Source organism: Neoarius graeffei, chromosome 14, assembly GCF_027579695.1.
Source record: "Neoarius graeffei isolate fNeoGra1 chromosome 14, fNeoGra1.pri, whole genome shotgun sequence".
Taxonomy (NCBI): domain Eukaryota; kingdom Metazoa; phylum Chordata; class Actinopteri; order Siluriformes; family Ariidae; genus Neoarius; species Neoarius graeffei.
Window position 1 is genome coordinate 3,910,595 of NC_083582.1, and position 27,083 is coordinate 3,937,677.

The following is a 27,083-nucleotide window of genomic DNA, read 5'->3' on the forward strand; positions in this document are numbered from 1 at the left end:
GACATCTGTCCATGAACTGAATCTCAAGAGAAGGTGGGTCATGCAGCAAGACAACGACCCTAAGCACACAAGTCGTTCTACCAAAGAATGGTTAAAGAAGAATAAAGTTAATGTTTTGGAATGGCCAAGTCAAAGTCCTGACCTTAATCCAATTGAAATGTTGTGGAAGGACCTGAAGCGAGCAGTTCATGTGAGGAAACCCACCAACATCCCAGAGTTGAAGCTGTTCTGTACGGAGGAACGGGCTAAAATTCCTCCAAGCCGGTGTGCAGGACTGATCAACAGTTACCGGAAACATTTAGTTGCAGTTATTGCTGCACAAGGGGGTCACACCAGATACTGAAAGCAAAGGTTCACATACTGTACTTTTGCCACCCACAGATATGTAATATTGGATCATTTTCCTCAATAAATAAATGACCAAGTACAATATTTTTGTTTCATTTGTTTAACTGGGTTCTCTTTATCTACTTTTAAGACTTGTGTGAAAATCTGATGATGTTTTAGGTCATATTTATGCAGAAATATAGAAAATTCTAAAGGGTTCACAAACTTTCAAGCACCACTGTAACTGTGTCCAGAAGTGCTGTCGACTTCTCTGGGCTCGGAGGCGTCTGGGATGGACCATCACACAGTGGGAACGTGGATTGTGGTTAGACAAATCAGTATCCCAGGTGTTTTTGGGAAGAAACAGCAACAAGTCCAAAAGCCAGGGTGTGTCATGGTATGGCGTTGGGTCAGTGCCCTTGGCAAAGGTAACTTACACTTCTGTGATGGAGCATTAATGCAGAAAAGTGCACTGAGATTTCGGAGCAACATTTGCTGCCTTCAAGACGACGTCTTTTCCAGGGAGATTTCAACAAGACGATGCAAAACCACATTCTGCTCACATTACAGAGGTGTGGCTGTGGAAGAAGAGGGCCGAACTGTTCCACACCTTAAGACCTGTTTACAGGAAGAACGGGACGAAAATAACACCTGAGACACTTCATCACTTGGAGTCTTCAGTCCATAAACAGCTTTTAAGTGTCGGGAGAAGGAACGGGAACATTATAAACATTATAAAGTGGGAAATGATTTCCTATAACAACTTTTTTTGACGTGCTGCAAAAATCAAAATTGAAATTTTTATTTTGAAAAAACAAAATTCAGGAGGTAAAACGTTAAATAAATGTGCTGTTGTATTGTTCTGAGTGAAATACAGGTCAAAGATTATTCACAAATCATTGTTTTTAGTTTTAATTTCAACTTCAACACACCGTCCCAACTTTTCCTGGAGGTCAAGTGAAGGTTATTTCCAGTGTTCATATCAAGTTACTGATGTACTGAGTTCTAACTGTATTGTAAGAAAACCCCACCTGGTGTAACGACAGGGTTTATTTATGTGCCGTGTTTTGGATTGTGAAAGTTAAAATCCTGGACTGTTTCCTCGTAAACAGCTTTGTGACTTGAGATGAAACGAAAGTGAAAGTTACAGTAGCTGGTGAGGACAGTTTGCTGATGAGTCTGTTCATTACACAGAATAACACAGAGCTGAAAACAGTCACAGGAGGGAAAAGAGGTAAGAACCAACACACTTCTACAGGATGAGAAATGAGAATGAAATGGATTAACGTTGGTAGAATAAAAAGATGTAAAGAAATAAAATAGATGTTTTTATTGAGTGTATTGAAGCTGATGCAGGAGAATTATTATTAAAGGTGTAAACTGGCTACACAAAATCTTCTTCTTGGTAGGAACATCATTCTTGATATGGCCAGCGACGGGAAACAGTGGGTTCTCCTGGCAGCGGGTTCTAAAGGCTGGGAGAACTACAGACACCAGGTGAGAAGATTACAAACAGTGGCTTGATTTTACTGTTAGATGCAAATACGGTACGTACAGACTGTACGATCTGAACAGAGAACTCATCTTTACTAGTAGGCTATTTCTGGTTCATGAGTTCAGAGAGACATGATTAAATCCATCAGGCTGAAACACTAACTTCATCGCTTCTCCTCCAGGCCGATGTGTGTCACGCCTACCAGGTTGCTCATCAGAATGGGATCCCGGATGAACAGATTGTGGTGATGATGTATGATGATATCGCTGATCATGAAGAGTGAGTATCTGTCACACACAAATTTGTGGCCAGAATCAAAATTCTCAAAGCAAATATCAGGACGATGGTTTTTTCCCCCTGTATAAAATCATGAACTTTTCTAATTTTAAGTGTAAAATTCTGCACAGGCTTTTAAAACACATTCACTCGGAACATCTATACTGTAGATCAGCATGAGTCAAGTAAAACTGCCACATAAAATCTTTGCACTGAGCACATTTTCTTAATTTTTCTCATCAGCGGCTTACCTTTGCACAGTTTTAGTGTTTCGATTAGTCTCAGATCGATGACTCAGTATTTTTTGTGCACAAATGAACTCGTCTAAAACAGCAAACATGCTCACACTGCATCGAGAGAGAGTGAAATCATTTTTCCATCTTCAGATACATCATGGTACAGTATATATATGTCTTAGGTACCTTTTTTTTAGTACAAACTTTGTTGTAGATTTTTATTTTATGATTTCTACATTAACGAGTCTATACAAAAACATTTTAGAGTTACAAATGTTAGTTTTCCAGCACAAAATTAAATGCTACAGAAAATTTTTTGCATGTCAGTAAAGAAAGCAGCATGTCAACTGAAAAGAAGAAAGTCATTACTGGTCAACTATGGGGTGCCAAGTGTCACCGGGCCCATTTTGTGGATGAAATGCATTTCGTGATGGACCGGTGCACTGGCCACGTGGCGGCCATATCCCAGAGTGCAACGCGTGTGCCCGAGCCACATAAACGGGGATGGGGTAGGCCCATAGACATGTATAAACCTTGTACAACACTGCCACCTTGTGTAGCCTACTGGTCACGCAAAATGTGCAAACAGGTCATAAAAGATAATTTGGAAAAATGGCACAATCAAAGGTCTTGTGTGGACAGAATGCATTTCATGATGTACGAAAGGCATTCTGTGATTGACAAAATTAATTTCATGATCTACCATACTGCATTCTGTGGACGAAATGCATTTCGTGATGGACGAAATGCATTTCGTCCAACGAAATGCATTTCATGGGATGAAATGCATTTCGTCCATCACAGAATGCATTTCATCATCACAAAATGCATTTCATCCATGAAATGGGCCCGGTAACACTTGGCACCCCATAGTCAACATCACTGTCATTAAACAGAGAGCAGAATGTGTGAGTGAAGAAAAATCTCAAGGATTTAACTCAGCAAAACAAGGAGCAATCAGGACCAGACAAATCCATCCATCCATCCATCCATCCATCCATCCTTCCATCCTTCCTTCGATATGAGCAATTGTGCGCTCTGACTGGCTACTCTACTACTAGGATATGAGCTCATATACCATGAGTAGAGAAAAACAAAATGACGGAGCGTGTTGCTGAACCAACCAAGGATGAAATAAAAACTCTACTCGAAAACAAAACCCCCCAAAATTATCATCAAGTACAACCCCAATTCCAAAAAAGTTGGGACAAAGTACAAATTGTAAATAAAAACAGAATGCAATGATGTGGAAGTTTCAAAATTCCATATTTTATTCAGAATAGAACATAGATGACATATCAAATGTTTAAACTGAGAAAATGTATCATTTAAAGAGAAAAATTAGGTGATTTTAAATTTCATGACAACAACACATCTCAAAAAAGTTGGGACAAGGCCATGTTTCCCACTGTGAGACATCCCCTTTTCTCTTTACAACAGTCTGTAAACGTCTGGGGACTGAGGAGACAAGTTGCTCAAGTTTAGGGATAGGAATGTTAACCCATTCTTGTCTAATGTAGGATTCTAGTTGCTCAACTGTCTTAGGTCTTTTTTGTCATATCTTCCGTTTTATGATGCGCCAAATGTTTTCTATGGGTGAAAGATCTGGACTGCAGGCTGGCCAGTTCAGTACCCGGACCCTTCTTCTACACAGCCATGATGCTGTAATTGATGCAGTATGTGGTTTGGCATTGTCATGTTGGAAAATGCAAGGTCTTCCCTGAAAGAGACGTCGTCTGGATGGGAGCATATGTTGCTCTAGAACCTGGATATACCTTTCAGCATTGATGGTGTCTTTCCAGATGTGTAAGCTGCCCATGCCACATGCACTAATGCAACCCCGTACCATCAGAGATGCAGGCTTCTGAACTGAGCGCTGATAACAACTCGGGTCGTCCTTCTCCTCTTTAGTCCGAATGGCACGGTGTCCCTGATTTCCATAAAGAACTTCAAATTTTGATTCGTTTGACCACAGAACAGTTTTCCACTTTGCCACAGTCCATTTTAAATGAGCCTTGGCCCAGAGAAGACGTCTGCGCTTCTGGATCATGTTTAGATACGGCTTCTTCTTTGAACTGTAGAGTTTTAGCTGGCAACGGCGGATGGCACGGTGAATTGTGTTCACAGATAATGTTCTCTGGAAATATTCCTGAGCCCATTTTGTGATTTCCAATACAGAAGCATGCCTGTATGTGATGCAGTGCTGTCTAAGGGCCCGAAGATCACGGGCACCCAGTATGGTTTTCCGGCCTTGACCCTTACGCACAGACATTCTTCCAGATTCTCTGAATCTTTTGATGATATTATGCACTGTAGATGATGATATGTTCAAACTCTTTGCAATTTTACACTGTGGAACTCCTTTCTGATATTGCTCCACTATTTGTCGGCGCAGAATTAGGGGGATTGGTGATCCTCTTCCCATCTTTACTTCTGAGAGCCACTGCCACTCCAAGATGCTCTTTTTATACCCAGTCATGTTAATGACCTATTGCCAATTGACCTAATGAGTTGCAATTTGTTCCTCCAGCTGTTCCTTTTTTGTACCTTTAACTTTTCCAGCCTCTTATTGCCCCTGTCCCAACTTTTTTGAGATGTGTTGCTGTCATGAAATTTCAAATGAGCCAATATTTGGCATGAAATTTCAAAATGTCTCACTTTCGACATTTGATATGTTGTCTATGTTCTATTGTGAATACAATATCAGTTTTTGAGATTTGTAAATTATTGCATTCTGTTTTTATTTACAATTTGTACTTTGTCCCAACTTTTTTGGAATCGGGGTTGTATTTAAAAGAAACAGAAATAGCGAACAGAATATAGTGTTGTCGTCGTCCCCATATCTCCTGTTCCACACTCCAGCCCAGTCGGTGGCAGTAATGCACCTTTAAGTTGGTTTGCCAACCACCAAAAAACCCTGAAGAAGAAGACCCCTCCCAAAAAGAAAAAAAAAAATACAAAACAAAACAAGCAACAAAATATGGAATAAAAATATTTCATGGTAAGGATGTATCTTTTTTTATTTAATTTTTCAAGAATTATTATCGCAGTTTTCACAAATTGCTCCTGTCATTTCGCCGGTTTGTTTACATTTTAAGTGGAAATGATTTTGTTGGACGTTTTTTATGAAGTTTTTATTTAGCCAATTTGCAAAAAATAAAAATGCTCTGTTTCTCAAAATCCAGTGAATGTGGATAGAATAGAACAGTTAAGGCCAATTTATGCTGACAACCCAGTCCTCGCAGAAGGCGTCGCAGATGGCCATCGAAGGGGGGGGGGGGGGCTTCGCAGACGGTCTGCGCGCACCTCCCAAAAATTGTGACCACCGCAGAAGCCTCGCAGACAGCGTCGCAGACAAGAGGGCTCTGATTGGTCCACTCTACATCCGCTGTACACGCACTTCCGCTTCCCTACTTTCCCGGTTTGGTTTGTTTTCACGACCGCCATTTTTAAAAACACGAGCGAAGATGGAGCAGCACGAAGAGCGGTTGATCGAGGAAGTGAGGAAGTACGTACATCTATACGACTCCAGTTCTAGTCATTATAAGTAACCGGAGGATAAACACTCCACTAACCACACCCACCAACTACTCCTAGCGATTTCGTGACTTCGCGCCCCCTTGCGTTGTGGCGGTGAATAACATCACGCACGCCTATTACTCCCCGCTCAACGATAAGTTACAACTGTCTGCGAAAAGCTATCTGCGAAAGCCTTGTCGCCTGAGCATGCAGAGGCCTTTATTCCACTCAATCTCATCGTACACGGATTATAGACAACTCGGTGCTACGCGCCTCATCAGCTATCAGCTCATGTACGACTCGATTTTGTTGAATAACCGTTCAAACCATACAGCCTTCTGCTGCACGACACCCCCCTCGTCAGCCGCCAACTAGGGATGATCGCAGTTTCGGTGGCTAAGGCGATACTGCCATCCCTGGCGCCACCAGCAGCTTAACGCCACCAGGGGGTGTCTAAGATGGTTAAGTATCTGAGTATGTGCCTCATCGCTATCAGCTCATGTATGACTCGATTTCGTTGAATAACTGTTATGTATGTGTGTGTGTGTGTGTGTGTATAGACCATGATGTATCTGAGTATGGAAAAACATTTTATATTTATGTAATTATAAATATTAACCTTCTTAAGATTAATATTAACCTTAATAAATATTTATAAATACCTATTTTTTTTTTCAGAAATCCATTCCCTGGCAACATAATCAATGTACCAAAAGGTCCAGATGTTTATGATGGCGTTCCAAGAGACTACACCGGAGAGGTAATGCATTTTTGTGGCATAGTTATAAAACAAAACAAAAACCTATTAGACGAAATGGAAATTAAACTGTTGATGAATTTATTCCTAGCATGTATCAGCCGCAAACTTTCTGGCTGTGCTCTGTGGAGATTATCGGGCCATCAGGAAAAGAGGATGGAAAAAAGTCATCAAAAGGTATGAATCCTGTCGTATTTCCCAACACTCAACTCCTGTTCCACTGCTCTCTGCCCTGGACGTTTAAACATGACCATTTACCATCACTCCCAAACTTACTGATTTTACAACTCCAGACTGAAGCACTATTCAGAAGTCAGGAGTGAGTGACACACAGGGGGCGGGGTTTATCTAAAGCAGAGGCGTGTGTTGAACTCAAGCGCAGCTGAATCGTGGAGAAGCCTTCAGAGTTTTAATGTCTTTAGTATTGTTTTAAAACAAAGAACAGACATCAGTTATAAATAAATCTGAAGGGATGAATATATTGCTGCACGCTTATTTGCACATTTATTGTCTTGATTTGTTCTGTTGCAGTCGTGCGAACGATTCCATCTTCATCTACTTATCAGACCATGGAGGCCATGGAGTCTTTCAGTTTCCCAGCTCCACAGTAAGTGCAGCCAGTTTTAGTGTTCTGTCTCGATGAAATGAAACAGCTGTTTCCTTTAAAACTGCAGAAACAAAGTTCCTTTAAGAGCTCCTTCTATACAGTAATAACGCACTTTACTATTGATTGTAGTAATTAATTGTTATCTGTTCCAGCTTTATGCACATGACCTCATCGACACTGTGAAAAAGATGTCCAGGAATGGCAAGTTTTCAAAGGTAATCTGAGAACCAAAGCCTCAATTTCCCAGAATGCTCAGCCAAACAGCGAACTACAAACTCAATCACACGATCCACTCTCTCGTTGTAGCACCCTGGACTTCTGATTATCACGACATGTTCACAATTAGCATCATCCTCATAAGTAACCTGAGCTTTTAACAAATCTTTGTGAAGTTTTGCTCATATGTTCTACTAGTGATGTTACGAGGATTATTATGTAACGTGTGTAAACTCAGCATTTACTTTATCAGGACAAATCAAAGATAAATCAGAGTCCATGATGGCCCTTATGAAAACTAACCATGGTTTTACCATGGTTTATAGTTATTCATGGTTTTCATGGTTTTTTGGGTAACCATGAAAACCATGGTTCATGACTATTATTATTATTATTTTTTATTATTTCATGACTAGTATTTTTAGAGTGTATTATTATTATTGTTGTTGTTTAGGATGTACTATATGCATTTTACCTCAATGTTCACTTAAATTTTTAGGTTCTAAGTAAATGTTAATGTATCTGGGCTGTTAATCGAGATCCTTCTCTACAGCATTGACTGTTGGATGAAAGCATGGTAATACTAGTTAGTGCATCCTTTTAAAAACCATACTATCCCTTTTTAAACTAATTTCATAGTTACTATGACCTATTACACATACAACTATGATGCTACCACAGCTACTGCAGTACTATGGATAAACCACAGTAATGCTATGGTTGGTTCATAGTACTTAGAATAACCATGAGATACCATGGTAGAATCATGGTTACTACATAAAAACCATGGTAAAACCATAGTAAACCATGGTAGATTTTCGTAAGGGGAGTCAGCAACACTCTCGGATGTTACGTATTCATGGTCAAAGAAAAGGCAAAGGTCAAAGCAGGAAGAGCTCCATATAGAACAAAGATTAAAAGACAAGGTGCTTAGATGTGAAATGCATCACATTTGTGACTTTGTGACTCGACGGAGGAACAGCTGGGTAGATCCATACAAATTAACCAAGAATGAAACTATAGAGCACACAGTAGAAGAAGAAACTAATGACAGGACAGCCATGGAGACAGGACTACAACGTCGTCATGGGAACTACAACGCCAAAAGGGGATCCATGACACATTCCCAACTGTAAGCGCTGAGTTATACGTCAGGAAGTTATGCATGGAGTAGGGTTAATATCGTTAACGAAAACTCAGACTAGTAGTGAAAAAATTATTTTGTTAACTGAAATAAAATACAAATAAGTTTTCAAAAAATTTTAAATTAAATAAAAATGACAATGAACAATGCATCACAAACTTAAACAAAACGCAACCCCGATTCGGAAAAAGTTGGGATGCTGTGTAAAATGTAAATAAAAACAGAATGCAATGATTTGCAAATCCTTTTCAGCTGATATTCAAGTGAATGCAATGGAAAGACAAAATATTTAATGTTCAAACTCATAAATTTTACTCTTTTTTTTTTTTTAAACATAGACTCATTCTGAATTTGATGCCTGCAACACATTCCAAATAAGTTGGGACAGGGGCAACAAAAGACTGGGAAAGTTGCAGAATGATTAAAAAAAATAAAAACCACCGGTTTGGAACATTCTACAGGTAAACAGGTTCACTAGTAATTGGAAAGGTTCAGTCGTTCACAAGTAAGGACGGGGGTGAGGTTCAGCACTTTGTGCAAAACTGCAGGGGCAAATAGTCCAACAGTTTAAGAACAACGTTTCTTGATGTACAATTGCAAAGAATTTATTGATTTCAACATCAACAATCCATAATATCATAAAAAACATTCACTGAATCCAGAGAAATCTCGGTACAAAAGGGGAAAAGCCGAAAACCAACACTGAATTCCTGGGACATTTGATCCCTCAGGTGGCATGTCATCCAGATGACGTCTTGTTCAGGGATGTCCTTGCTCATTCCAGCAAGACAATGCCAAGCTACATTCTGCATGTGTTACAACCATGTGACTTTGTAGTAAAAGAGTGCAGGGGCTAAACTGGCCTGCCTGCCTCCCATTGAAAATGTGTGTTGCAATATGAAATGCAACTGAAGTTGTATATCAAGCAAGAATAGGAAAGAATTTTACTTTCAGAACTTCAACAATGAGTGTCCTCAGTTCGCAAACACTTACCGAGTGTTATTAAATGAAAAGGTGATGTAACACGGTGGTGAACACGCCCCTATCCCAATTTTTTTGGAATGTGCTGCAGGCATCAAATTCAGAATGAGGACAAAAAAAACAATAAAGTTTATCGGGTTGAACATTAAATATCTTGTCTTTGTATTGAATTCAGTGGCTGAAAAGGATTTGCAAATCATTGCTTTCATTGTTTTATTTATGTTTTACACAGCGTCCCAACTTTTTTGGAATTGGGGTTGTAGAATTGCAGGTAAAATCAGCTTCGTATTCATTTTCTGTTTGAGACAGTAATGGACTAGATCCAGAAGGTGGCAGTAATGTAATGTAATGTAATGTAATGCAGGCTGTCGTAAAACTCCAAAAGAAGATGCTCACTGTGTAATACCTGAAAAACTAAAACTAACACTAAAACTAAATAAAAACCAAAGTAAGGCTACGTTCACATTACAAGCCTCAGTGTTTCATTCCAATTTTTTGCTCAGATCTGCTTGGATTTGCTGATCTTGATGGTTCACATTCATAATTACCATCCATGATCCGGATCTAACACTAATGTGAACACGTCTGTCTGACGAATCGGCTCATGTGATACACAGATAATATGTTCGAGTCATCTGAGTCACCAACAACAAAAAACATTCTATTTATGAGACGACTCGTGGTATTAAAACCAGCTAGATGGATGCACTAGTAGCTAATGCATTTTGCTTTGGACGACTGAAAACAGTTTATCAGGTTGAGAAGGTGAAAAAATCCAGACAGTTAGCTTTTGATGGTTTCACAGCTGTTGTATCTCCTCCATCATTGTTTTGCTGATGAAGACGGAGCTCCGCGCATGAACACAGATGAAAAGCCACACCTCCTTCACGTGTTCTCCTTCACGTCACTGGGCCATGAATCAGATACGGCTCTGATTTAGTTCCACATATGAAAGTGACTCAGATTTGACTTGGAAAAGATCAGATTTTTGTGTCCACACAGCCCTGAAAAAAATCAGATCTCAATTCAATTCAATTCAATTTTTTTTTCAATTTCAACACAATATATAAAATGAGAAGAAAATTTACTAAAAATCTTAATACAATTATATATAATAAAATAATTTGCAAACAATACTTACACAATTACAGATGTAAGGTGCGTGTGGCTGTTGAAACAGCATAAACTTTCATGTCAACAGCCAGCCGTGTCATATTACAATTTTTTTTTTGTTAGAAAAAGAGAAATATACAAATATACATTGCGGCTAAATACACTAAACACGCTATACTTATTTACACACAACTCTATGCATACTGACACTAACACACAAAAACTGAGCCGATAACTTATAACAGAATTTTTAGGCTATAAAGAAAGAAAGGCTGATTGTTGATTTAAAATAAGATATGATTTTAAGGCTGATTTAAATAACAGAAATAATCTGAAGCTTTTAATTTTTGCGTGAATTCCTTCCTTCCCAGAGTTTGCAGACGGAAGATTGAAAGGAAAATTTACCATAATTTATCTTGGCAGGTGGACAAACAATATTCCCCTTAGCTGAAACTCTGATGTTGTAAGAATGTTGTTCATTAGCCATCCTGAGCAGATTTTAGGAACTAGTGAATTATTATTTACAATTTTATATGCTAGTATATACAGACGTATTCAATTTGAAAATATTCTCAAAAGCTAAAGTGAGACGGCCTTTCGATTTCATAAAATCGGTGAAATTTAGTTCCGTCTGAAATGTGGTGATTGTGATATCTGTTTATTTCTGTAATATCTCACAAAATATCAGGCCATTCTGTGGCTGGGAAGTTATTTAATTTGAGGGGATTAAAGCAAATAACGTGCATGAAATCGCTCGCTTGGCGCAGTCAAGCAGACAGAGGAAGTCCGTGTGCGCATGCGCAGGTTTACCTTCTTCTTCTTCTTTTGGGTTTTACGGCAGCTGGCATCCACAGTGTTGCATTACTGCCATCTACAGGTTTCCCTTTGAGCGTGCACTGACAGTTCCATCATTCTGTCGCTAAACGAACAGCTGATCACACCGAGGTGCTCGCTGAGCGCCCATATTTATTAGTTTGGTCCTGCGTTTCCTTTCCTTCGTATATAACATAACGTCTTTTCTTCACGCTTTCTTTCTGTTACTGTAGTCGCTCTTTCACGTTTCATTTGCACACTCACGTCCTCCATTTTTCTCTCCTGTTTCAAATTTGTATCCCACAATGCCTTGCGTGAACGGGGAAAGCCCACCACGTGATGTGATGCATGATGTAGTATCTTGTATTGGGTCATGGTGAAGCAGGAAAAAATAGCGGAGAATTTCAGGCCATGTGAAGATAAATTCATTAATTGTTCTATTAAAAAAAAAAACTAATAAAGTTGGAAGTCTGTGATTTGAAAATTAGTAGCTTTCGGTCCAAGGATATTAAAGGAGCAGCCTGTTCGCTTTCACTGTGTCACGTTACAGCAAAACATCAGATTTGAGTCAAACTACAACTACTGATGCACTTGTAAAACTAACTAACACTAAACTGAGATAAAAAAAAAAAAAAACTAAAAAATTAAGTAAAAATAAAAACTAATGCCATTTTCAGAACTATAATAACTCTGGCGGCGGCACGGTGGTGTAGTGGTTAGCGCTGTCGCCTCACAGCAAGAAGGTCCTGGGTTCGAGCCCCGGGGCCGGCGAGGGCCTTTCTGTGCGGAGTTTGCATGTTCTCCCCGTGTCCGCGTGGGTTTCCTCCGGGTGCTCCGGTTTCCCCCACAGTCCAAAGACATGCAGGTTAGGTTAACTGGTGACTCTAAATTGACCGTAGGTGTGAATGTGAGTGTGAATGGTTGTCTGTGTCTATGTGTCAGCCCTGTGATGACCTGGCGACTTGTCCAGGGTGTACCCCGCCTTTCGCCCGTAGTCAGCTGGGATAGGCTCCAGCTTGCCTGCGACCCTGTAGAAGGATAAAGCGGCTAGAGATAATGAGATGAGATGAGATGAGATAATAACTCTGGCACGGATGCTGTCACAGGGCGATGTCTTCATACTTTACATTCACCACATTGGAATTTACTGATCAGACAGAAGCACAGCGGAAACAAGCAGAGTTGCGTTTTCCACTGCCGGGAATAATAAAGGATAACTTTGTTTTGAAAACTTTGCTGGAGATAAAAGAACATTTGCATCTTTTAAAAACACTTCAGTGATATATTTTTATGATTTATGATTGATTATACCTGATTAGACATGCCACAATGGCTCATTAAAATGTTTCCAGGTACACGACCGGACATACGAGCCTGTCTCTGCGTCCCCTGTTTACCCATGATCCCTCTCTGCACATCGCAACACAAACACACATTAACGCAGAAACATAAACCAGGCTTTGGAATGAGTTCCGAGTTCCTGGTGCTTGTTTTTGTTTGTCTCTGTGTGTTTGCAATCTCAGAATCCTCAGAATTCATACCTCCACTGAGCTCGCGCCTTTCTGTGCCCATGCAGATGGTGATTTACATGGAAGCGTGTCATGCTGGATCCATGCTGGACGAACTGCCCAAATTAGGCAACGGTTAGAACGTTTCTTATTTATGAAAAAAAAGAAGTCAAAAATGTATTGATATGTGTGTAACACCTTTAATCTGTCGTTTCAGTGTATGCCGTAGCAGCGAGTAGACCAGACGAGAGCTCGTATGCTTGCTTCTTCGACAAGAAAAGGAACGCATTTCTGGCTGATGTTTTCACAGCTTACTGGCTCCACCACACCAAGAAAGTTAGTGTTTTATAGTAGAAATAAATCACCATGTGTGCTGATGTTTTGGTAAAACGAGACTGTCATTGATGGCGTAGCTCACTCCGGCCCCGTCTATTCCAGAAGGAACGATCTAAAGTGGGCCACCTTGCGCAATAAATGTTGCAAGCTATATACACTATCTCATCTCATTATCTGTAGCCGCTTTATCCTGTTCTACAGGGTCGCAGGCGAGCTGGAGCCTATCCCAGCTGACTACGGGCGAAAGGCGGGGTTCACCCTGGACAAGTCGCCAGGTCATCACAGGGCTGACACATAGACACAGACAACCATTCACACTCACATTCACACCTACGCTCAATTTAGAGTCACCAGTTAACCTAACCTGCATGTCTTTGGACTGTGGGGGAAACCGGAGCACCCGGAGGAAACCCACGCGGACACGGGGAGAACATGCAAACTCCACACAGAAAGGCCCTCACCGGCCCCGGGGCTCGAACCCGGACCTTCTCGCTGTGAGGCGACAGCGCTAACCACTACACCACTGTGCCGCCCGGAATACCGACCTATTTACCAGAAAGAATCCAAAATAGCGAGGAATCGACCAAGAAGCGATTTTTCCTGAACTGCTCATTAAGGCTTAATTAGTCCATAACTTCATTAATAATTGTAATGAAGCAAATCTGGGTAGAAGTTCTATGCACCCTAGATTCCCCTACCTTCATGCCAGAAAGAATCAAAATCAGTGAACTGACTGAGAAGATGCTATTTTCGTGAAATGTGGACGCCGCCAGACGGACAACACATGATGGCATAAACTCATCACCTGTTGGCCGGATGAGATGATAATCAACAGCAGGGTGGTGCCATAAAGCAGGGTTATGAACAATGTGTCCTGAAGTGTTTTATTCCTCTTATACCACAGCAGCTTGCCAACTAATACCATTTTTCATTTATTTAACAATCCATTTGTTTATAGAAATTTATACAACAGCACTGTTGAATCCTGGACTCTGATTGGTCAGAAGGGGTTGATTAATTCTCTATAACAGCAGCTCTGACAGTAGTGCAGCTGCACATCACAGCTTTATTTATAATTAATGCACTCGTTCTGATACGTTATCGTTTCTATAGTAACAGCTCATTCACAGCGATTTGTACAGCAGCTGCTTCACTAAACAGATTAAAAAGTTGCGTAATCATTGACATTGTATTTAACATTTCTGGAAGGAGTCTCCAGTGTCAGCATCATGTAACACTCAGAGATAAAGCTGGAATTAAGTTTTCCGATGTCTTGACATGACAAGCTGTGTTTTTATCCCCCGCCCAAACAAACTCTGTATACATATCAAGCAACATGTGAACTGGTGCCTTTTGCGATTTTGGATTTTTGAAAAAGAAGCATTTTTCAAATTTTTACATAAAAAATAGATTTTGACTTACAGTAGTTTCTAAGAGCGATGTTGGTTTCCGGAGCATATATCCAAAACTATTCATGATACGGATTTGAAACTTGCTATACAAGTTAACAAGGTGATGTAGATGTGACTTTTCATACTAAGAAATTTAAATTTTTCATGTTTCCATGGAGGGGCGGCACGGTGGTGTAGTGGTTAGCGCTGTCGCCTCACAGCAAGAAGGTCCGGGTTCGAGCCCCGTGGCCGGCGAGGGCCTTTCTGTGCGGAGTTTGCATGTTCTCCCCGTGTCTGCGTGGGTTTCCTCCGGGTGCTCCGGTTTCCCCCACAGTCCAAAGACATGCAGGTTAGGTTAACTGGTGACTCTAAATTGAGCGTAGGTGTGAATGTGAGTGTGAATGGTTGTCTGTGTCTATGTGTCAGCCCTGTGATGACCTGGCGACTTGTCCAGGGTGTACCCCGCCTTTCACCCGTAGTCAGCTGGGATAGGCTCCAGCTCGCCTGCGACCCTGTAGAACAGGATAAAGCGGCTACAGATAATGAGATGAGATGTTTCCATGGAAACAATTTCAGACTCAGTCTCTCAGGTTAGTCTTAGGGGCAGGTTTTGTTTCCGGAGCAGAACTTGAAAGCTATGAGTGGTTTGGTGTTGAAAGTTGGTAAATGTGTTGATTCAGTAATGTATTTGTGCCTTTGATACTAAGAAATGTGAGAAATGTTAATTTTTAGCTCCCCTGGACCAAAGGCCCGGTGGGTTTATGCCATGGGCTGCTGAGGTCAGTGTAAAGAGGTTGGGTTGGTTTCCTGCAGCACAACTTGAAAAATGTGAAAAATAATATCTTGGAACTTGGTATATATTTGGTCTATAGGGCGGGGGATATAGATGACTCTTGAGTTTTTTTAAGGGCCTAGTAATGGAACATTATAGAGGATGCTGTAACAAAGTTTTTCAGTATTAAATGTAACTGTACGTGGTCCATTCTATATATAGCAGGTACATTTCAAGTGTCAACTCTGTTAGTCATCGTCAACTCTGTTATCATTAAACTGGGCAATCTGTTAAGCAAACTGATAACAGAGTTGACATTTTCCACCATTTTGTGTCTTAACTCCACATGCTAACTTCAAACTAGCTACCACACGGCATGTATAATAAAAACAGAATTTGAATCATATTATTTAAAAAAAATGAGCGAGAGATTCACTCCAATATCACAATAACAGAGGTGACGAATAATTAATCTACTGTTGGTGTAAAATCCTCTACATTTTGTTCGAATTAATGAGAGAAGAAACAGAACACACCTCACTGCCTTTCTGAAGTTTCCCGCCAGAGGAAGTGACATCACTCGGTGCAGGTGTCATGCGTATTCAGAAAATCAGAATTACTTTATTAATCCCCAGAAGGTTATTAAAAGCCTTTGTGGATTTTATGCGGTTTTCTAACAGAATTGACAACAATGTTGGGACGGATAAAAAAAAAAAAAAATTCTGACTGAAATTTCACATCATACAGAAAACAGACTTTCTATTAAAACTGCAGTTGATTTTATAACAGTGAATAGAATAAGCCACAAAAAACAGACTGTTAGACTGAATCACTTCCTGTTTATGGGAGTTGAATGGATGAATCAGGAGTCGAAGACGGTCAGTAATGTGGGGGGAGGGGTGGGGGTCATTCAGTTAATGTTTTATGGATAAATTGGGCCTAAAACGTACATCGAGCATCGCTATTGGGGGAAAGTTTGTCATAATTTATATCATTGTTCAAAACTGATTCAATAAAGATTTCTTTTGTGGAAAATAACAAAAGGTTTATCTTAAAGATGCGAAGTGTACCCTGAATTCTATGTAGATATGAAGTATACTGTGTCATGATTTAATAAATTTAAAAATGGTATTCCTTGACAAATTGCTGTGGTATAAGAGGAATACAACACTTGGGGACGTGCTGTTATCACTCGCACATTAATTATTTTCCTGTCAACAACTTCTGACCAATCAGAATCCAGAATTCAGCAGCACTGTGGGATAAACTGTGATGCGACATCAGATTATTTGTGGGTCGCTGGTTCTGTGTTTTGTGCAGGAAATTCAGCCAGTTTTGTAGAAATACTAAAAGAAGCTGAATTTGAATACATATATGTTATTTACCAGCTGGGAGGTCTGTATGGTGAAATACCGTGACCGAGGTCTTGAAAGTACTGAGCGAGGCCCTCTGGGCCGAGGTCACGGTATTTCACCATACGGACCGACCTTAAGCTGGTAAATGATATATTTATTTTTTTCTTTACCAAATTCTAACAGAAAACGAGAGCGCCCGAAAGGGAAAACCGAGCTGAGCCGCCATTTTGAATCCTCATTCACAGCTGTAATGCAAATTGCTTCCTCCTCGGTGTACAAGTGCACTTCCATGGCAGGAAAAAAAACTACATTTTGCCGCCTATGTCGTCCCCTATTTATACAAATAGGAGTCATTCAGGATTCAGCCATGTTTTTGCTCGGCGTTAGCAACAGTTAGAGGTTTTTAGCTTTCTCCTGAAATGTTCTCTTTAATTTCTTCTTCCTCAGGGGAGTAAAACTCGCTTTCGCTGTGAACACTGTCGTTATCGCTGTCCATGCTGTAAAATTAATGCTATTCTCCTGAGAAATGCTGGCAAACATTTATAAGATTTTTGATAATCTTATAAGTAAGTCTTATAAAAAAAGGTAAATGTTGACAAAAAATGCTCCTATGTTTGCTGTTGTTGTGAACGAGCGATTTGCCAGAGGTCCGTAACCGGGGTCCGTACCATAGGATACGGACCCGCTCGCCAGCCAATCAGAGTGCAGGATTTGGACCGCAAAAAAAAAAAGTTATTTTTTAATTTTAAAATGGGTTGCTTCTCTTTTTCTGTGATAGAAAGATCTCAGGGTGAGCACTTTGGAGGATCAGTTTTATTTTGTGAAGGATAAAGTCCAAGAGACTGTGACAGAATGGGGGGAGAATCAGACGCCCTGTCATTATGGGAACATGGTACGTATAATGAAAAATGTAATCAAGGAAATTAACTTCAGCATTTAATAATATTATTTAAACAAACTACTAAATAGAATAAAATACAAAAAAGTCAACCTTCCTAGAAATAATGAACTATTACAGATGTTAATTGCTTTAAATGGAGAGCTTGTTCTTATATTTATCAACATTATTAAAATCCTTTAAAATGAATTTTGTTATTCGCTAAAATATTACAGAGTGTACTTTACTCTTTATTTTATTTATAGTTCATGCTCCGGTTACCCCTGAGTGAATTTCTGGGACAGTGTCCTGCCGATGTGAGGAGGAGTTACAGATCCCGTTCACGCGAGTTCAAAGTGATGGACGTCGTAGAAAGTGCAAATGTTCCTCTGTTAATCCAAGAAAACAGGATCAGAAAAGAACGGAACCCCAGAAGGAGGGATGCTCTTGAAAGACAACGTAACAGACTGAAGAGAGTAAGTGCACCACTTCCTGTGCATCGTGTCATTTTCACAAATACAAATCCAGTTTATGATCCACACCCTGACCTGTTGACATCTCTCGCTCTTCAGTTTTGTCCTCAACATCTACTTTATAATATTAAAATATCCTCATTTTAGGAGGAGGAGGAGCTTAAAGAACGGGTCATCAGCTAGCAGATTGCAGTCCGGGTACAAATCTGACAAACAAACAAACAAAAATAATCATAGCTCTGTGACTTTTGTTTTTTAAACCACACCAGCACTGTTTATTTGATCCAGTCTCATGCATTTATGGACGTGATTCAGAGCTCAGTGGCTCGAGTTACAGAGCGAGAGATCGAGAAGTCAGAAAGGAACGCTTTTGGCTTTTAGGTTTAGTTGAAGACCCCTGGCTTATAATCTACAGCTAAAGCACCGGAGATGTGTGTTTTGATGATTTAAACTGCACAGTAGATGAATGATGATCTTCCTGATTGTAGAAGCAGAGAGTGATGGATGAGGCTGTGCAGAAGATCGCTCAGCGCTGCACTCCTGATCGAGGCCTACGAGCTCTGAGAGACAAACACGAGGTCACTCACCTGTACGAGCTCAAAATCGTGGCCGAGTGTTTCAGGACAACTATCTTCAACTGGGATGAAGAGGCGGTACTGACTTTTAATTCATTCATTCATTTATTTATTTGTTAGTTTTCTGGTACCGGCTGGTTGCTTATTTATTTATTTATTTATTTATTTAAAACTCCCAGAAGTTAACTAGTCTCACTTTTCCGATATGTGCTCCAACACATAGCGTTTTGCAAGCACTTCCAGAAGGTGAAGGTTTCTCTGGTAGACTGAGTGATTCGTTATTCACAAACATCGTTAATTAGTGCCTTAATTCCAATTAGTAAGAAACGATGTAGGTTTAATCCATGAAGTCACTGTGTGTGTTATTGTTATAATAAAAATCAATGACAGTGTGGTGTGTCACCCTGTACTCCTATTACAGAGCATTTGGACCTAAACAAGCATTAGTGTGTGTGTGTGTGTGTGTGTGTGTGTGTTTTATTCCTCTTACGCTACAGCAACTTACCAACCATTACACTTTCTGTACTTTTTATTACAACCCCGATTCCAAAAAAGTTGGGACAAAGTACAAATTGTAAATAAAAATGGAATGCAATGATGTGGAAGTTTCAAAATTCCATATTTTATTCAGAATAGAACATAGATGACATATCAAATGTTTAAACTGAGAAAATGTATCATTTAAAGAGAAAAATTAGGTGATTTTAAATTTCATGACAACAACACATCTCAAAAAAGTTGGGACAAGGCCATGTTTCCCACTGTGAGACATCCCCTTTTCTCTTTACAACAGTCTGTAAATGTCTGGGGACTGAGGAGACAAGTTGCTCAAGTTTAGGGATAGGAATGTTAACCCATTCTTGTCTAATGTAGGATTCTAGTTGTTCAACTGTCTTAGGTCTTTTTTGTCGTATCTTCCGTTTTATGATGCGCCAAATGTTTTCTATGGGTGAAAGATCTGGACTGCAGGCTGGCCAGTTCAGTACCCGGACCCTTCTTCTACGCAGCCATGATGCTGTAATTGATGCAGTATGTGGTTTGGCATTGTCATGTTGGAAAATGCAAGGTCTTCCCTGAAAGAGACGTCGTCTGGATGGGAGCATATGTTGCTCTAGAACCTGGATATACCTTTCAGCATTGATGGTGTTTTTCCAGATGTGTAAGCTGCCCATGCCACATGCACTAATGCAACCCCATACCATCAGAGATGCAGGCTTCTGAACTGAGCGCTGATAACAACTTGGGTCGTCCTTCTCCTCTTTAGTCCGAATGACACGGCGTCCCTGATTTCCATAAAGAACTTCACATTTTGATTCGTCTGACCACAGAACAGTTTTCCACTTTGCCACAGTCCATTTTAAATGAGCCTTGGCCCAGAGAAGACGTCTGCACTTCTGGATCATGTTTAGATACGGCTTCTTCTTTGAACTATAGAGTTTTAGCTGGCAACGGCGGATGGCACGGTGAATTGTGTTCACAGATAATGTTCTCTGGAAATATTCCTGAGCCCATTTTGTGATTTCCAATGCAGAAGCATGCCTGTATGTGATGCAGTGCCGTCTAAGGGCCCGAAGATCACGGGCACCCAGTATGGTTTTCCAGCCTTGACCCTTACGCACAGAGATTCTTCCAGATTCTCTGAATCTTTTGATGATATTATGCACTGTAGATGATGATATGTTCAAACTCTTTGCAATTTTACACTGTCAAACTCCTTTCTGATATTGCTCCACTATTTGTCGGCGCAGAATTAGGGGGATTGGTGATCCTCTTCCCATCTTTACTTCTGAGAGCTGCTGCCACTCCAAGATGCTCTTTTTATACCCAGTCATGTTAATGACCTATTGCCAATTGACCTAATGAGTTGCAATTTGGTCCTCCAGCTGTTCCTTTTTTGTGCCTTTAACTTTTCCAGCCTCTTATTGCCCCTGTCCCAACTTTTTTGAGATGTGTTGCTGTCATGAAATTTCAAATGAGCCAATATTTGGCATGAAATTTCAAAATGTCTCACCTTCGACATTTGATATGTTGTCTATGTTCTATTGTGAATACAATATCAGTTTTTGAGATTTGTAAATTATTGCATTCTGTTTTTATTTACAATTTGTACTTTGTCCCAACTTTTTTGGAATCGGGGTTGTAATTTAATATGATGATAATAATATATAACATATTTAATGTTGTGGAACGTTGGTGAAACAAGCTAGTTTCTGTTCTCACTTATGCTACAACAGCTATAAAGCGTCGTTCCATCACCAGCCTCTGTTTTTCCTGAGAAACTGTAAAGAAGTGTAAACTCCTCTGTAAACTCTTCCTACGTCCTGAAGATGGCGGAAAATTTCAAGTTACAAAGTGCTGACACTGGAGACTCCTTCCAGAAATGTTAAATACAATGTCAATGATTACGCAACTTTTTAATCTGTTTATTATTAGTGAAGCAGCTGCTGTACAAATCGCTGTGAATGAGCTGTTACTATAGAAACGATAACGTATCAGAACGAGTGCATTAATTATAAATAAAGCTGTGATGTGCAGCCGCACTACTGTCAGAGCTGCTGTTACAGAGAATTAATCAACCCCTTCTGACCAGTCAGAGTCCAGGATTCAACAGTGCTGTTGTATGAATAATATCTCTCTCTCTCTCTCTCTCTGCAGCATGTTTTCACTCGTTCACACCTGCAGGTTTTAGTGAATCTGTGCGAATGTGAGCTGGATGTTGGAAGGTATGTGATGAGTTTTATTTTCTCAGTAATTAATCTGAATTGAAGATGCCCATTTATTCATGATTTCTTTGTTTGTCTCCATCAGCATCACTGCAGCCATTGACTATGTCGGTCAGCAGATTGAGTTCTAAGGAAATACAAGCGACGCTACGGAGAGACCACAGATTTCACTCTTCTTCTTGAATGCTTCATTTTGATTGTATCAGCTTTATATACAGAAATAGAAGATGTTACACGGTTGTGCAAAGATACGAAGTTCATGTTCAAGTGAGCAAATGAATGAGTGAAAATATTTTTCAACATGAGAAGATAAACTTCATGTCTTCGCCCCACCGTGTAATGTTTTTTATATTATATGGACACAACCACAAGTTAATCAAAAGAATTTTAATTTTGAACCAGTTCGCCATTTTGATAACGCACGTCTAGTCAGCAGGAAAACACTGGGAATGATGTCATCAGAGTGAAATATCAGGAAATGTCACTCAGATCCGCGATGTGTTTTGTATGAAAAATGTGATTTTTTTTGAATGGTGAAAATTTTTCACCATGAGAAGATGAACTTCATATCTTCAACCCAACGTGTGATTTACCTTTTATTATATTGACACATTCACAAACAAAAAGTCCCCAAATTCATCAAAACAATTCATGGATTTCCTCACGAGTGACAGATATATAGCTATTTAGCAGCTGGGAGGTCCATATCGTGAAATACCGTGACTGAGGTCATGAAAGTACAGTATTCAAGGCCGAGGTCACGGTATTTCACTATATGGACCGACCTTAAGCTGGTAAATAATATATTTATTTTTTCTTTACCAAATTCTAACAGAAAATGAGAGCGCCCGAAAGGGAAAACCGAGCCGAGCCGCCATTTTGAATCCTCATTCACAGCTGTAATGCAAATGGCTTCCTCCTCGGTATACAAGTGCACTTCCATGGCAGGAAAAAAACTACATTTTGCTGCCTATGTAGTCCCCTATTTATACAAATAGGAGTCATTCAGGATTCAGCCATGTTTTTGCTCGGCGTTAGCAACAGTTACAGGTTTTTAGCTTTCTCCTGAAATGTTTTCTTTTATTTCTTCTTCCTCAGGGGAGCAAAACTCGCTTTCGCTGTGAACACTGTCGTTCTCGCTATCCATGCTGTAAAATTAATGCTATTCTCCTGAGAAATGCTGGCAAAAATTTATAAGATTTTTGATCATATAAATAAATCTTATAAAAAAAAAGGATAAATGTTGACAAAAGAATGCTACTATGTTTGTTGTTGTTGTGACCGAGCGAGTTGCCAGAGGTCCGTAACCGGGGTCCGTAACTGGGGTCCGTACTGTAGAATAAGGACCCGCTCGCCAGCCAATCAGAGCGCAGGATTTGGGCCGCGAAAAGGATAAAGCGGCTACAGATAATAAGATGAGATTAGATGTTCCGGTTTTGGTTCTCCATGTCCCGGATGGAGTTCGGATGAAAAATACAAGTGGCACATTTCCCAGTAAAATACTCGTATCCATAATATATATAATTATTATAATCCAAATATAATATATTTCATTCCAAAATGCGATAAGCACCATTAAAAAAAAAATCAAGTTCCCGCCAAAAGAATTTTGGCATTTTATCGCTATTCAAAGTTCCAAAACCAATTTTATGTAAAACGTGATATCCGCCACATTCCTCTGCATTGTAGATCCACTTTCTTTCCAAAACGTGATAAACACCCCCATTGATTTTCAGCAGAATGTGTTATCTTTGCTCAACCAATCACAGCACACCATTTAAACACATAAACAGTAATAGCACTGCCCACTGACTGTCCACATTGCAGAGAATCCCCATCTTTTAAGTCGGGTTTCGAATGAAATAAATGAATAACTTTGATGTAATCAAACATTTCTTACCTTAATGTTTTGTACTATTATTCCAGTAGAGAATGTGATCTGATGTTGTTCTCCACTTTGAGCACCGGATTCCTCCTGGGATCGAGATATGACACTTAATACACACCATTAGGCGTTGCGTAAAAACGGAGCTCCCGATGAGTGTAAAATGTGTTAGTAAATAATCCCACGTTATATTTTAAAAAGCTATTTTAAAATAAGAGCTGGATAAAAATCCATCTATCGTACGGAAATAAAGATACGGACTCCATTGCCCAGTGGTGAAGTGTTTATGAGATATGTTGCCTTGCGCTTATGATCGGGTCACAACAGCCGTCAGAAATCAGTTCGATGCTTCACCGCGTTCTCTTCAGTCTGGAGCTACGGTACGACTGTAACTGTACCTGCTGTACACGGCGTCAAAACTTCTACACTTATTGTTCGGAATAAAAAGTTTGTCCTTTTCAAAAAAAATTCCATGTAAACATGTGACTGGTTTATTAACGTTCCTCAGAGCTGTGTGTGTAAAATAGATTGTGGTTTTTAGACGATATGATGGCGGTAATTTGGGAAAATCTGTGGTCCAGTGTAAGAGACGGTCCGAGTTCAGAGGCTGTAATACGAGTAGATCAACTTTACTGCTTGTTTCTTGTTATATTTCGCACAAAAAGTAGTTTTTATTGGTGTAATGGATTTATAGCATTTTGGGAAAAACAATAATCATTTTTTTAAATTCAAATTTTAAAAATCAAAATCTTAATCGTAATGTTATTACAGCCTCACAGTGTTATAGTAAAGTTTCAAACAAAGTTTTCATGCGACCAATTTTTTTTGTAAAATGAAAGCCATTTGGGAAAATATTACAGTTCGATTAAATACTCCTTTTGTATTCCCTGCAAAAAGTGATGGCACCATGTCCACAGAGGTGCACAAAGCGCATGCCACTATCATTTTCATTCATTTCTTTTCTTTTTTATATTTTATACAAGCAAGACTTTTAAAAACTCTTTCAAAAATCTTTTTTCAATGAAAGTTTTTAATAGAATTAGTTCTAGACGTACTTCACTGATGTTAGTACCTCATGTTTGTAATTGTGGTTTTCTCCTGTAAGCTCATTCTGGAATAAAGAATATAAAGAGTTGACCCGATTTGTACTTTTCCTTCTGGGGGTCGTGGTGGAAACAGGCTAAGCTCAGTCCAGATCCACAGACACTGATTCCGGCTCCTCCGGGGGGATCCCGGGGCGTTCCCAACCCAACTGTGAGATATGGAGATCTGATCTCTGCAGCAGATCCGGGGTCTGCCCCGGGGTCTCCATCTCTGATTCCTCCTCATCCTCATCTAACCCATCTCAATGTGGCTCCTCTCCACGTCCCTCCCAGACTGTCCACGTCCTCAAAGTCTTACAGAGTAACTCAGGGAGGAAGCTCATTTCCACTGGCTGTACTTACAACCACATACATTCATGAGAAAAAGTAAGTACACCCTTCTTCAATTCTATATTCTTATTTATCAGGACTTAAACAATTGTGTGGTCTTCACCAACTTCTCTAAACAAACAAATAACCTCATGTGACAACAACAACAACAAAAAAACCACAATCCATGTGTCCCTATCCATCACTTATTAAACTCCTTCACCAGGCATAAGGCCTCTCCTCAGACTCGAAGTTAGCATCTCACACATTTCAAGGACAAAGCATCACCTCAGACCCGGAGGTGCTGATTTTCCTCCCAGAGAAACTTTTCTGATCAAATATTAACCATGAAATGATTTGATGTTTTTTTTGTTACCCAAGGAAATAAAATATCAGATATATTAAAAGACGTAATAAAAAAAATTCACTGAGATCCTTACGAGAGATTCACGTTCACAGTCAAGTGCAGTCTGACACCGTCACACTCCAACATTACAACTCCAGACACAAACAGTAGTGTAGTGGTTAGCGCTGTCGCCTCACAACAAGAAGGTCCGGGTTCGAGCCCCGGGGCCGGCGAGGGCCTTTCTGTGTGGAGTTTGCATGTTCTCCCCGTGTCCGCGTGGGTTTCCTCCGGGTGCTCCGGTTTCCCCCACAGTCCAAAGACATGCAGGTTAGGTTAACTGGTGACTCTAAATTGAGCGTAGGTGTGAATGTGAGTGTGAATGGTTGTCTGTGTCTATGTGTCAGCCCTGTGATGACCTGGCGACTTGTCCAGGGTGTACCCCGCCTTTCGCCCGTAGTCAGCTGGGATAGGATCCAGCTTGCCTGCGACCCTGTAGAACACGATAAAGCGGTTAGAGATAATGAGATGAGATTTTCCAAAACATGAACAAATGAAGGATTTACCTGTAACCGTGATAATGACACGATGCTCCTTCTACATTAATGACCGTGATCTTTCTTTGTTCTGCGAGCTTCATATCTGACCTGACTTTATAGTTGGCTCTCGGACACGCTCCTCTAACACACAGGGTTCATGATGATCAATTACACCTAAAGAACTGAAAAGACAGGAGGTGGGACGGAACAATACATTTTCGTCGGAGTGCAGTTCAGTGAGCTTTGCTTTATTGGAAAAGGATTATTGCGTTAATCTCTTCACAGATTCATGGCTCTTGAGACACAAGTGCACAGAGAGTAGAAACCCAAGAGGAATTTAATGAAGAGTGGATGACTCAGAGAAAACAGTTAGGGGGTTTTGTGTGTGTGTGTGTTTCACTTTCACCCAACATGTTCTTCTTTCTGCTGTTGCATGCTGAGATGCTTTTCTGCTCACCACGGTTGTAAAGAGTGATTATATGAGTTACTATATCCTTCCTGGCAAAAAAGCTCAAACCAATCTGTCCATTTTCTGATCTCTGACCCTCTCTTATCAACAAGCCGTTTGTTTCCACCCACAGAACTGTCGCTCGCTCACTCAGTGTTTTTTGTTTTCCGCACCATTCTGTGTAAACTCTAGAGACTGTTGTGTGTGAAAACCCCAGGAGGAGATCAGCAGCTTCTGAAATACTCAAACCTCACACTCATCTGGCTCAAACCAACACCCAGACCACAGTGAAAGAAAGAAAGTCACACTTCACTGTGAGATCACAGTTTTTCCCATTCGGATGTTTGAACATTGTGAACATTAACTGAAGATCTTGATTTGCGTCTGCGGGATTTGATGCATCATCCTGCTGTCGAGGGATCGGCTGATTACAGAACTGCAGAAACCAGCAGGTGGACGTTGAGGTCATACATGTCAACCTATACAGATTGTCCGGAAATTATACGGATTTTAGCTCATTTCAAGGGCGTACGGGCGTATAAACAAAGTCTTACGGATTTTCAGTATTTTCTGACCTAAGTTTATTTTGTGTATCTTACTTGAACATCGTCAGCTGATCGTCGCAAAAACATACAAAAGCTCGATTTATAGACAAAGAACAGTGTGTATGCAGGGGCAGATAACCCAGACTATGTGAAACCGGATGTTTATTCCTCAAGCCTCGTGCAGTATCGCGACTGCGAGACTTCGCTCGTTCCGGTCATGCGCACGATCTGCATTTAAACGCGCCAAACGGTCATTGTTCCAACAATTTTCTCATTGTGCAGAGCGACATTGTTTACGCCTGAGAGATTTTGAAAAGCGTCTGCTGAGTGAAAGAATGGGAACATCTTGCCAACAAGTTCACTCCCTTGGTGAACCAGGAGGAACTCAAAGAGGAGTTTGAGGAATACCAGCTCCTG

General features: G+C 40.2%; 1 protein-coding gene across 1 annotated transcript; it reads left to right on the forward strand.

Annotated features, from left to right (window-relative positions):
- Nucleotides 1–1,472: 1,472 nt before the first annotated feature.
- On the forward strand, nt 1,473–24,516 carry LOC132897434 (legumain-like). Its single transcript, XM_060938708.1, has 14 exons — nt 1,473–1,561; nt 1,737–1,824; nt 2,004–2,101; nt 6,532–6,613; nt 6,702–6,787; nt 7,142–7,217; nt 7,370–7,432; nt 13,061–13,127; nt 13,210–13,328; nt 17,625–17,738; nt 17,990–18,199; nt 18,685–18,849; nt 21,427–21,494; nt 21,580–24,516. The coding sequence occupies exons 2-14, from the start codon at nt 1,753–1,755 to the stop codon at nt 21,623–21,625; spliced, it is 1,266 nt and encodes a 421-aa protein (XP_060794691.1). The 5' UTR covers nt 1,473–1,561; nt 1,737–1,752; the 3' UTR covers nt 21,626–24,516.
- Nucleotides 24,517–27,083: the final 2,567 nt, after the last annotated feature.

Bases quoted from the DNA above. Each gene is read 5' to 3' on its own strand.
- LOC132897434 (XM_060938708.1), top strand. From the start codon at position 1,753: ATGGCCAGCGACGGGAAACAGTGGGTTCTCCTGGCAGCGGGTTCTAAA. The intron at 6,614-6,701 runs GTAATGCATTTT...ATTTATTCCTAG, and splicing joins CAAGAGACTACACCGGAGAG to CATGTATCAGCCGCAAACTT. The intron at 6,788-7,141 runs GTATGAATCCTG...GTTCTGTTGCAG, and splicing joins TGGAAAAAAGTCATCAAAAG to TCGTGCGAACGATTCCATCT.